This window comes from Arachis duranensis, chromosome 2, assembly GCF_000817695.3.
Source record: "Arachis duranensis cultivar V14167 chromosome 2, aradu.V14167.gnm2.J7QH, whole genome shotgun sequence".
In the NCBI taxonomy this organism is placed as follows: Eukaryota; Viridiplantae; Streptophyta; class Magnoliopsida; order Fabales; family Fabaceae; genus Arachis; species Arachis duranensis.
This window is the reverse complement of record NC_029773.3, coordinates 55206194-55218128: the sequence shown is the minus strand read 5'-3', so window position 1 is coordinate 55218128 and position 11935 is coordinate 55206194. Positions and strand designations below refer to the sequence as shown.

Below are 11935 nucleotides of genomic sequence, written 5' to 3'. Positions count from 1 at the left end.
ATAATTGTAATTCTTCATTTTGTTTTGGATAGATTGTTGTTCTTTTATTTTCCTTTCAATAATGCAATTTGAGGTAATTCATGATAATTGTGATTTCCTTGATTGTTGTTGCTTAATTCTTTGCAATAATTGTTGTTAGATTCTGTTCTTGTTGTTGATTTACTATGCTTTTCTTTTATGCCTTCCAAGTGTTTGATGAAATGCTTGGTTGGATTTTAGTGTAGATTTTGTCCCTCTTGGCCTAGGTAGAGTAATTAGTAACTCTTGAGTTCTCTAATCCCTTTGTTGATTGATGATTAAAAGTTGCTAATTGATTTGAATGCCTCTAAAGCTAGTCTTTCCTTTAGGAGTTGATTAGGACTTGAGGAATCAAATTGATTCATCCACTTGACTTTCCTTATTTAGCAAAGGTTAACTAAGTGGTAGCAATGGATAATTCTCATCACAATTGAGTAAGATAACTAGGATAGGACTTCTAGTTCTCATATCTTGCCAAGAGCTTTTCATAGTTGTTAGTTTACTTTCATTGCCATTTACTTTCATGCCTCTTATCAAAACCCCAAAATAACTCACAACCAATAACAAGACACTTCATTGTAATCCTAGGGAGAACGACCCGAGGTTTAAATACTTCGGTTTATAGATTTTAGGGGTTTGTACTTGTGACAAACAAATTTTTGTACGAAAGGATTATTGTTTGGTTTAGAAACTATACTTTACAACGAGAATTTATTTGAGAAATTCTATACCATCAAAAATCCAATCGTCAGTACTATTAAACAAGTTTCAACTAAAAAGATTTTATTTACTTTTTCCAAAATTATCATTAAAAATTTATTACTATACATAACTTACAAGAAATAATAACAATAAAAAGCGTACTCATAAAAAAGCTCACCTAATTAGTTAGGCTTATATTAAGTATTTATATAGAGTATGCATGGATCTGCCACAACTGAATCGCACCTACACAACTTAAAACCAAGTCCATTTCTATGCTTTGAAAAGTCAAAAAGCTCATTATTTCTTTTTGGATGTGAATGATACATTCCCATTCTCCATTTTCGTTTCCTTCCTTGTCAATTCTCTCTTATTTCTTCTTCTTCTTATTTGTTTATTAATTAATTTATTTTTCTTATAATAGTAATCAGTGTTGTATGTATTGTGGACTTGCTAATTGGAATTTTGGGGCCTTTGAGTACTATATTGTATGTTATGCACAACTGTACATATATTTTCTAGCAATATTATATAACGTGAAAAAATAAAAAAGAATGCAAAAAAAAAAACACATTTAGTGAGCATCCAAAATGAACAGCATCTCCACTTAGAGCATATATTTCCATATGTAAAGTGAGTTGTGACCAAATTTGTTTGTGCATGCATGGCATGGAAGTATAAGGATGGTAATTTAAAATAATCTAATGGCAACCATGTGAAATGTTTAAAATATACATGAATAGGTAGTTTCATTCAATTCACTTAACTAAACATGATATGCACTTCTTAAATTACACTAATCAAATGACCAAATTTAAAATTTTAAACCAATTTGGTGTTTAAACAAAACTAATAATCAAGTATCATATCAAAACTCAATCTAAACATCATTAAAAATAGCATAAGATTACACAATTCTGAATTATAATGCCTAAAGGTAACAAAATTTAAGACAAATGCTGGTCAAACATAAGAATTAAACAAAAAGTTTCGTTCAGACATTTCATTTAGCATATGGTGTGCACAATATATAAACAGGGATTTTAAACTCAATTTAAGCAGCAATCAATCCAGAAAAATCAGCCATCAAACATTTTAGAATCCAAAAAGTATCAATCCATTAATCTAAGCCTAATCTAATAACTAAAAGCAGAATTAAAAATTAGTTAAAATAAATAAACGAAAGAACACGGACAGGATGAAGCATGGAACCTGCATTGGTGAAAAGGGAAGAATGGAAAGAGAGGGGTAGCAGCGGCGGTGTTGCAGCGGCACAGAGCTCAGCTCTGCTGGGTTGCACTAGGGTTTCTCGCCGGGATTGGACTTTGCACAGAAACCAAGAGTAGCGTACAGGAGATTGAGAAGAAATGGAGAAAGAGAGAAGAAAAAGAGAAGAGAGAGAAGAGAGAGGGGGTAGACGACGGTGGTCGCCGGTGGTGATGACGGTGGTATCGGACAAAGGGTTAGGGCTGAGTTAAGAGTACAGAAGAGAAAATGGTTAAACGAGAGGAAAATAAGATGAAAGAATAATTGCATAACTTTAATTCACCAATACAAAAATTCTGATTTTTTTAATTTAAAAAATAATTATTATTAAAATTTAATTAATCAAACCATTAATTATATTTAAGATTAATTTACTTTTTTAACTCCATTATTTACATTGTTCATTAATATTATTCTTCACCTATACTTTTCCTTTTGTTTTTAATATTTGAGAAATCGGTATCCTTATTATATTTTGACAACAGCAATCAATTACATACTCTAGAAGAATCTCTCACCATAAGATTTTCTTCATTCTAGTGCTAAAACTCAAAACGATTAGGGATACACGGATTTGTCTGCTACTCAAATAATTCGATATTACCAGCGCCTTGAGTATTAATGAATTTCATTTACTTAAACTGAAAACAATATATATATATATACATATATATATATATATATAAAGTAGCTAGGGATCTATCCATGTGCAATGCAACGTGGATATAAACAAGAGAGGTTGCAGATTATATTTTCTATTCCTCCAAATTAAAATGTCAACTAATTATTGAGGCCGGGGCTTTGTTGGAGGACAAGAGCCTATGAATTAACTGCCATGAGGATCAGAGGGTTTGACTAAAAAATCATAATCAGATTATAAGAGAGAGAAGGCTTTGACTTCATTATTAAAACATGAAAAAATGTAATACAATATTCAATTGATGTGTGAAACAATATTCCTTACAACTGAAAAACCGTAACCAAATAAGCCTCATCTTCCTTTTTGCACAAAAAATAATAGCCAATTATTTTTCAAACAATGGGATTTTTCTTAAGGAGAGGGCTAATGTTTCTTGTTAGGGAAACTCTACATTATTATTATTTTTCAAACAGATCTCCATTTACTTAACCGAACACTACAGAAAATTATTTGAATAGCAACTGATTTAGCAAACCACTGATTTGTATATATCTTAGAAGTGTGACATGCATCTCCTATGGCGTGCAGCGGCTGTTTTCTTCTTCTGTTTAGTTTCCTCCTTCCAGCTCTTGGCAATGTCATGAGACACACTAATGGCATCCAAAGAAGCACCGGAAAGGCCTCTCCTTGTGAACCCAACGGCATAAAGACCAGCCTTGCCTTTCCACCCATTTGGAAATGGGTCCTTTGGAACACCATCGTCTGAAAACATGTCATTTTCCTGAATCCGCACCACATTACATCTTTAGTCCGTCAAATATTTAAATAAATTAAAAGCCTTTATTTTCTTGCTACTTCTCTACGTGATTATCTATATTTATATTATATTATTAAATTTTGTGGGACGTTGAGTTTGTCTATTGATGTAAGACTCCATTTTTTTAATTAAAAAAACTACATAAGCAACAAAAATAAGTCACTAAATTAATTACTGTATATTCTGATTTTCGATATATATCAATATAGTTGTTTTTTTATTCATTATAGTTATAAATTGATATCATAAATGTGAACAATAACAAAGATTCAAATTCCTTTAAACAAAAGATTTTGGTAAAATAAAAATATAAATGATCTAATTATTGATAAATTAAAATAAAAAATGTTTGGTAACAAAAAAAATCAGCCAAAAACAATCATAACTTGTCTTATTTAGCATTTATTAATTGTTGCGACAATTAATGAATGCTAAATAAGACAAGTTTTATCTGTTTTTTTTCTACCTAACATTACCCAATTATAATAGTGAAACTCTTGTGGAATATAAGTTATAAAATTAATGATATGCAAAATAATAATTACGCTAGAATAAATAAGTAAAATTTGAATACTCTTCATAATTAATCTAAGGTAGAAACTCAAGTGTAGTTGACTTCATGTGAAATTCATAACTCAGAGCCGTTAAATAATTTGACCGATTTGACAAAATTTTTATCTAATTTTACATGAAGTCGATTGCACCTCAGTTTTCTCCTTAATCTAATAATACTAAAGTGAGTGTACAAATTGAAAATATGGTGTAAATATCATTTCCCAGAAACGATTACTTCTCCTAAGAGAGGACCAATGTATCAGCTAGCAAATGCGTCTCAAGCATTTAGAAATCTTAAAGTACTACGATAGAAGCTTCTTTTGTTTTTTTCAACCAAAATAGAAATTAGTCCTTTCTCTCTAAACAGAGCTAAAAGAATGTGTGGAGCTCAGAGTAATTAGGAAAAAAACAAAGAGCAACGAAAGGGCAAGAAAAGAACTAACCTTAAGCCATGATGGTACATTGCTGCGATAACCAGTAGCAAGAACGACGGAGTCAATTTCTAGAATCTTGCCATCCACGAGTTCCACTTTCCCTTGCCAGAATCTCTTGATTCCAGGTACAACTTTGATCTGACCTGATCTAATTTTCTTGAGTGCTCCAATGTCCAATACAGGAGTCTTCCCGGCAGTGTTCTTGAGCTCTAAAGGTCCTACAGAAGGCCGCTTTAGACCGTACTTTTCGACGTTTCCCAGGATCAAATGGGCCAGAATTAGCAGTATCTTGTCAACCATCCATAGTGGTAGCCGTTTCATCAACATTATTGCAAGTTCAAAAGTTGACTTTCCAAAAACTTCTCTTGGCAACACATGAACCTGATCATCAAAAGCAAAATAAATATTATGCTTCTAGTGCTGATTTTGTAAAAGAAGTGAAAACAAAAAAGCCTTGGAATAACTTGTCTATGTGTATCTCAACTTCACGGATTCTATCCGTGAAAACAGCCATTGATGTAATTATCAGAATCTTTGTGCATCAGGATGCTTTTTTTTTTTTTTAAAGCATTTTTTGATAGAATATGAAAACAAAAAGATAAGCCAAAATACAGTGTAAGCAGACTCACCGAGCTTCGAACAACCATGGATGGAGTTGCATTGTGGTTACAAAGATCAAGGGAAACTTCCATGCCGGAATTTCCACACCCAACAACAAGCACTTTCTGTCCTTTATAACTCTCCCCGGATTTGTAATCACAAGCATGCATGACATGGCCACCAAATTCATCCAACCCTTCAAATTCAGGTACAACTCTCTCTGCATTTTCACCCGTGGCAACAATAAGCCACCGGCAAATGTACTCAACTTCACTGGAACCAGAGTGGCTTTTCCTAATGGTCTTAACCCTCCACAATCCGAAGGTCTCATCATACTTAGCAGACTGAACTGTTTCATTGAATTGTGGGGTTATGTTAAAGTGGTTAGCGTAGGATTCAAGGTACTTAATGAACTGAAATTTTGTAGGATATTCAGGGAAGTCATCAGGGAATGGTAAATTCGGTAACTGGCAGAATTGCTTGGGAAGGTGTAACTTGAGGCGATCATAGGTACGGTTTTGCCAAAGAGAGGCAATGCAATTAGCTCTCTCAAGAATGATGAAAGGGACGCCTTGGTCCTTCAGACCTGCTGCGACTGCCAGGCCTGAAGGACCGGCCCCAACTATTACTGGTCCGTTTACCCATACACATCTTCGTGTGAAGAGGTCTTCAGGGTTGAAACTTTGGACCATTGGTGGCATGTTGAGACAAATGTTATGCATATTTCTCTAATTGTCTTTTGTTGAAAGATGAAACAGAAAGAGAGAAAGAGAGAGAATGAATTGAGGAGTGAAGGAAAAGGGAGAAGTGAGGGTATAAATAGTGAACGGTGTTGGAGCGTCAGAGCTTGCATGTGATGTCATTTTTCAAATGGTTCTCAAATGATAAGCTTGTGGCCGCATCCTTTGTTTATTATGCAATAAGTAATTATATTGTGTTGCATTTGATTTTTAATTTAATTTCAAAAGCTAACTGATGAATCTCCATAATCATGCATATTAATAATGGATCGTTAACAAACTAATAAAATTATTATTGTAACTTGTTACAATGCGAGTGAATTAGAAACCATGTGAACTCCAATTCAAATACTAGGTATATATTGAATGATTATTGAAGTCATTCATTTGAGATGAGGTCACTTGCCACAAGCGATTCTTTTGATAAAGTATATTAATAAGAGTTGGTTTCATGTATAAGTAATTTAAGTTTTATACATGAGTCAAATTAGTCTTTTATATTTTAATTGAATCAAATTGATTCACAAATGATATTTAATTTTAATACATTCTCAATGTAAAATAATTTTACATATATTTAATAATATAATGTTACATTTTAAAAAAACTGATGAACCTTGATGAATCTTGCAATAACTTGTTTTTCAAGAAAACTAAAACTGAATTTTACTTATCTTGTATGAATAAAATGCTGAGAAACAAAAGGTATATATATATATATATATATTTGCTTCAACTAGCTATACAAGTCAGATATTTATACTACAATGTTGCAGCAGCTGCATAGTCTAAGCATAACTAACTTTCTAACCAAACTCTAACTTCTTAATCAAGACTCTTCTTGATCTTGATCTTTAATATCTTCAACAACGTTAGTAAAACTAACTATTTTTTATATTAATTGTATAAATAATAAAAAAATATAATTAGACGACTATATAAAATATTTTATATTATTAGAATATCAAAATTAAACTCTTTAAAATTAAAAAAAAAATTATAGACTAATTTAATGCAAGTTAATTAATTTGGAAGATCAATTTGATTCATATGAAATTACTTTCATAGAAACTCTAGAGAACCATGTTTTTAGTAATTTTAGCCATTATTTAACCCGTACAAATATTAAATTGACTTAAATAAATAAATTTTACAAATTTATGTGTGTAAAAATAGATATAGGTGCAAATTATATGTTTCTTATGTGCAAACACTTACAAATATGGGGCAAACTATTGCCAGCCAAATATTGGTTGAAAAATGAAAATGATAATATGTGCTAATCACGTAGCATTGCTGATTACTTTTATTTGTAATTAATTTAGCATCAAATAAGGTTTCAAAATTTATTTTTATGCAGAAGTTACCAAGTTATTTTAAGATAATAAAATATCAACTATATTAGGTATATATAAAAAACTAATTATAAATTAATTATTGGTATAAAATATATGTTAAAATACGAAATATATATTAAAAATAAATCAAACAATACATATTTATATGCAAATATATAAAATTGAGTTGGTAACTAATTTTTTTGTTTAGAATTTTTGTAAAACAAGAAACATAAAAGGGGAAAAAGGAAGAATGTTCAATTCAAAAATGGAGCTAAGTATTAACCAGTTAAGCAATGCATTTTACATGGAAGATTCATTCAACAGTTTTCTGAAGCGCACATGGTTAAAAGAAACCAACCGTTTTCATGTGGTTGCTGTTTCAAATCCCAAGATAACTGCCTATAAAAAAAAAGAGGTCCAAACTATACATAGTTTTTGCTGTCAAATAAGCTTTTTAAATCATCCATATTCTCCCATCCATCATGCGGATGCATTGAACAAGACTTACATTTTAGTTGTATTTAGTTGCTTATCATCATAAAATATCAACTTAATTACATCCAAAACACTAGACATTAAGAATTCAATAATTACAAATAAATATAGAGTTTAGTTATTATATGTTGTCACTAAAAACATCTGTTAAGATTACGATTAAAAAAAATATATTTTTAATATATTTATTTTATATTTATTAAAGAAATATATTTAAAATTTTTTATTACATGTTAGCTAAATCTAAATATATAATACTTTGATAGGATGCTGCCACATGTTTCTCAGCAGGCGAAAGTTTAGATTAGCTACGGTATTTTTTTGAGGCCACTTTTCATAATTGTGGAGTTGAAAGCGAATGTTCATGCCTGCTTTTCTAATTTTTGAGAAGCATCTAGAATATTTTATTATCGAAGAAGTTCTTCTCTGAGTACTAATTAATTTGCTATCCAATTTTGGTGCTTGAGTGGTCTGGTCCATCATGTGTTTTCACAAAGGAACACGTGATTGATTGCTTTTTTTTCCTTCAATGTGGGTTATTTAGATGACCAAAAATGAAGTCATATTTGAGAATTAAGGACGGTTTTAATAATATTACAGTGGAGCAGACTCACTACTTTTAGTTGTCTATTAATTGCTTATGACATTGGATACCAGACTTAAGGTGTTGGTGTTTTTGTTACACATACTTTCATCATTTAGCATCTTTGTTTTATGATGTTGAGTTCACGTCTGAATTATATTGTTGATACTTGGAAAATACAATATTGACATGCTCAATCACTGAAATGTGCTGGCTTCACAATTAAGTGATTAACACTCAAGTGACGCAACAAGTCGACATAGCCCTTTGCTGCAAACCCATCCTGAAATGTCCATTTCCGATTTTCCATTATTGATATATGCATAACACATGTATATTGAGACAGAACAACCAAGAATAAGAACATGGAGAAAAAGCAATGCCATTCTCTTGAACATATGTTATCTTGACACCTTAAAGATTTGTTTTTCTCTAGAAGGTTCAAAAGATTATGATTTTAATTGTCCAAGTTTTAAAATAGACATCGGGTTTATTTCCTTGTGAAAAATCGTTTTCACAACAAAAAAAAAAAATGTTGAATACTGACCAATTTAATATTACACGTTAATGGCGGTTTTATCGTCAAATTTATCGGTGGCGTAGGCATCAAATTCGTCGGGTGAAAGTATTACCGGCAAATTTTGGTTTCCAATAATAAATTTGCCCATAATATTTGAGGAAAAAATAAAAAAATAGACGTGAAAGGTAGGGGTGGATTTACAGGCGGATTTATTTAGTGGACGTTACTTTTTGACGAACTTAAATGCGTTACCGTCGGATTTATTCGTCGGTAAATTCGATGGTAAGGATGCGCTAAATTCAAAATACACGGCCCTCCTCCTTACTTCCGAATACCCCTTCTTTCTCCACCACTCTCCTCTCTCTTTCTCTTTTCTCTCTCTACCATTGACAACCTCATTCAGCCACCCTCCGCTAGCGCCAACCATCTCCATTCTCCTCCTGTGTGGACTCGCCTTGATTTTATTTTATCTCCGTCGTTGTCGTTGTTGTTCCCTCTGTTGTTGGAGCTACGTCTCTCCCCCCTCCTTTAGGTAGGTTGCCCTCGTCCCTCTTCCTATTCAATCCACGTTTTTATTTCAATAGAAACAAAAATATCCTAGCCCCTTTTTGAACTCTAACCCTACTTCTTCCACTCCTCAAACATGGAGTCTCCGATTTCACTTTCAATACTTACAAACTGGTACTTTTTTATTTCGTTTTCAACTCTAAATTTTAATAAGTTAATTAATTTTTTTCGGATTGGTCTTATTAGTAAGGTTGGAGGTGCCGTGCAAAATTGGTTGTGCGTGGCTGTTCATTGGACCCTCTCATTGGTCTCTATGAAAAGGTTACTCAAGATGTAATTAGCACTCCAGAGTGCAAAGATGCATAATTCAGTTATTTTCTTCACATGGCTCTGTTTTATTAACGCGTGCTTGTGTTCTTTCTTTATTATTATAAATAATAAATTTTATTTTAATATTTTTATTCTTTGACATGAAATTATTCTAAGTAAGTTTTCTATATGTTGTGATTTTTTGGGCAGCTCATTATCCTAATCTTAATGCTACTTGATGTATGAGCATCATTTGATACTTTTCTTGTTAATTATGTCAATGATGATAATGATTCTTCACTATTTGTTCACTACTTCTCTTATATGTTTTGTAGGAGATTAGTGAAGATTTGCTTTATAACAGAAAAAAAAAACTAGAGAAGAAAAAATAGAGGAGGAGGACACAAGCAGAGATGTGGCATGTAGGGGAGCAACGTCCCATGTTGGGCCAACCTCCAAAGACCCCAACTTCTTCCTCAATGAAGACGCCGCACGTGTGGGAGCTCACTTCCCAACTTCTTCCTTAATAATGCTGAATTTATTACAATCACACAGTAAATGCATATGATGAATACCTGTTCTATTGGCTGTGATATCACTCATCAGTTCAACTACCAACCAGACACTTCCTTTCGGATGTCGCCTTTTTGCCATGCCCCTAGGATATAGTGTCCGACTCACTTTGTGCACCCTTGGGATATAGTTTCCGGCTCACTTTGTATGCTTTCTGGGATATAGTGTCAGTCTTACTTCTAACCCTGGGATGTAGTGTCTAACTCATTCTTATGTGCACTCCTGGGATATAGTGCCTGGCTCACTCTTATGTGCACCCCCTAGGATATAGTTCTCGGCTCACTCTTTCGGGTTATAGTGCCCGAGTTCACTCTTATGGCATGAAAGGTTATGTAAGTGGGAGACTGCCTCAGCCTTCACATCTCAACGTAGGTAGGAGACTGCCACAGCCCCTACGCCGGCGTCGCAACCTCAACAAGCGGGATCCAACCTCCATCCTTGCCAAACGCATAGCGACTTACTAATCATAATATCTCAATAATGTGTTGCTCAATCTCAGTGATCACTGTTTATCTTTATCAAATTCACCAATCTCAACCTTTTATAGTTCATCATTCATATTCATTTCTCAATTACCATCAATATAATACTCTACCAACCCACTCTAGTTATTCTATCCACAATATATTACAAACTTAAGTCACTGTCTCTGAACTCGTAACAAAAAATACCCCTTTTAAGTGACTCAACTCACCATCACTTGTCTCAAAACCCAAACACTACATAGGGGGTCTTAATTAACAATTACAGAGGTTTAGAAAGCTAGAGGAGCACTTTAACACTCAAAAATTACATTTTTAGCAAAATAGAGTCATGCGTACGCATGCCCATTTTTACGTATGAGTTTTGGACTCTTGTGGCTATAAGCTCTCCTTGTTCATTCTTGATTGTAGTAACACTGGATTTCTTTTGAACCACTTGGACGGGGCTCACCCATTCACTATCCGAAATCAGATAGATAATGTCCGCTTCAAATAACCGGGTGACCTCCTTCTTCACAACGTCAAGAATGGTAGGATTTAGACGCCTTTGAGGTTGTCTAATGGGTTTGGCTCATTCTTCTAAGAAAATTCGGTGTTCACATACTTGGGGACTAATGCCAACCAAGTCTGCCAGGCTCCACCCAATGGCCTTCTTGTTCTTCCTCAAGACATTTAGCAACTTCTCTTCTTGGTGGGAGGTAAGTTTCCTTGAAACTATTACCAGTAACTTTTGGTCCTTCTCAAGAAAGGCATATTTTAGGAGGGTTGGGAGTGGCTTCAAATCAGCATGTCGTTCATGACTCGGCACTTTGTCTTCTGGTATCATTGGAGGTGATAAGGCATCTTCTTCACATACATGGGAACTCCCCACACTTGGGTCTTGATTCATACTCTTTCCATCAAAGCCATTGGTGCGCGAAATTGTGAACAATACTTTTCACAACTCTCATAATCCCCGGTAAAGAACCCCGAAAACTTGGTGTTCAATACCATGGCATTAACACAACTTCGCACAACTAACCAGCAAGTGCACTGGGTCGTCCAAGTAATAAACCTTACGCGAGTAAGGGTCGATCCCACGGAGATTGTTAGTATGAAGCAAGCTATGGTCATCTTGTAAATCTTAGTCAGGCAAACTCAAATGGATATAGTGATAGACGCATAAAACACAAAGATAAAGATAGAGGTACTTATGTAAATCATTGGTAGGAACTTCAGATAAGCGCATGAAGATGCCTTCCCTTCCGTCTCTCTGTTTTCCTACTGTCTTCATCCAATCCTTCTTACTCCTTTCCATGGCAAGCTTATGCAAGGGTTTCACCGTTGTCAGTGGCTACCTCCCATCCTCTCAGTG

At 33.6% G+C, this 11935-nt stretch overlaps 1 protein-coding gene across 1 annotated transcript; it reads right to left on the bottom strand.

Annotated features, from left to right (window-relative positions):
• Positions 1 to 3179: 3179 nt before the first annotated feature.
• On the bottom strand, positions 3180 to 5736 carry LOC107474472 (probable indole-3-pyruvate monooxygenase YUCCA3). Its single transcript, XM_016094099.3, has 3 exons — positions 5062 to 5736; positions 4442 to 4813; positions 3180 to 3407 (listed from the first exon to the last, which is right to left on the bottom strand). Exons 1-3 carry the CDS (start codon positions 5731 to 5733, stop codon positions 3180 to 3182), a joined length of 1272 nt encoding a protein of 423 aa, XP_015949585.2. The 5' UTR covers positions 5734 to 5736.
• Between the last annotated feature and the right edge of the window lie 6199 nt (positions 5737 to 11935).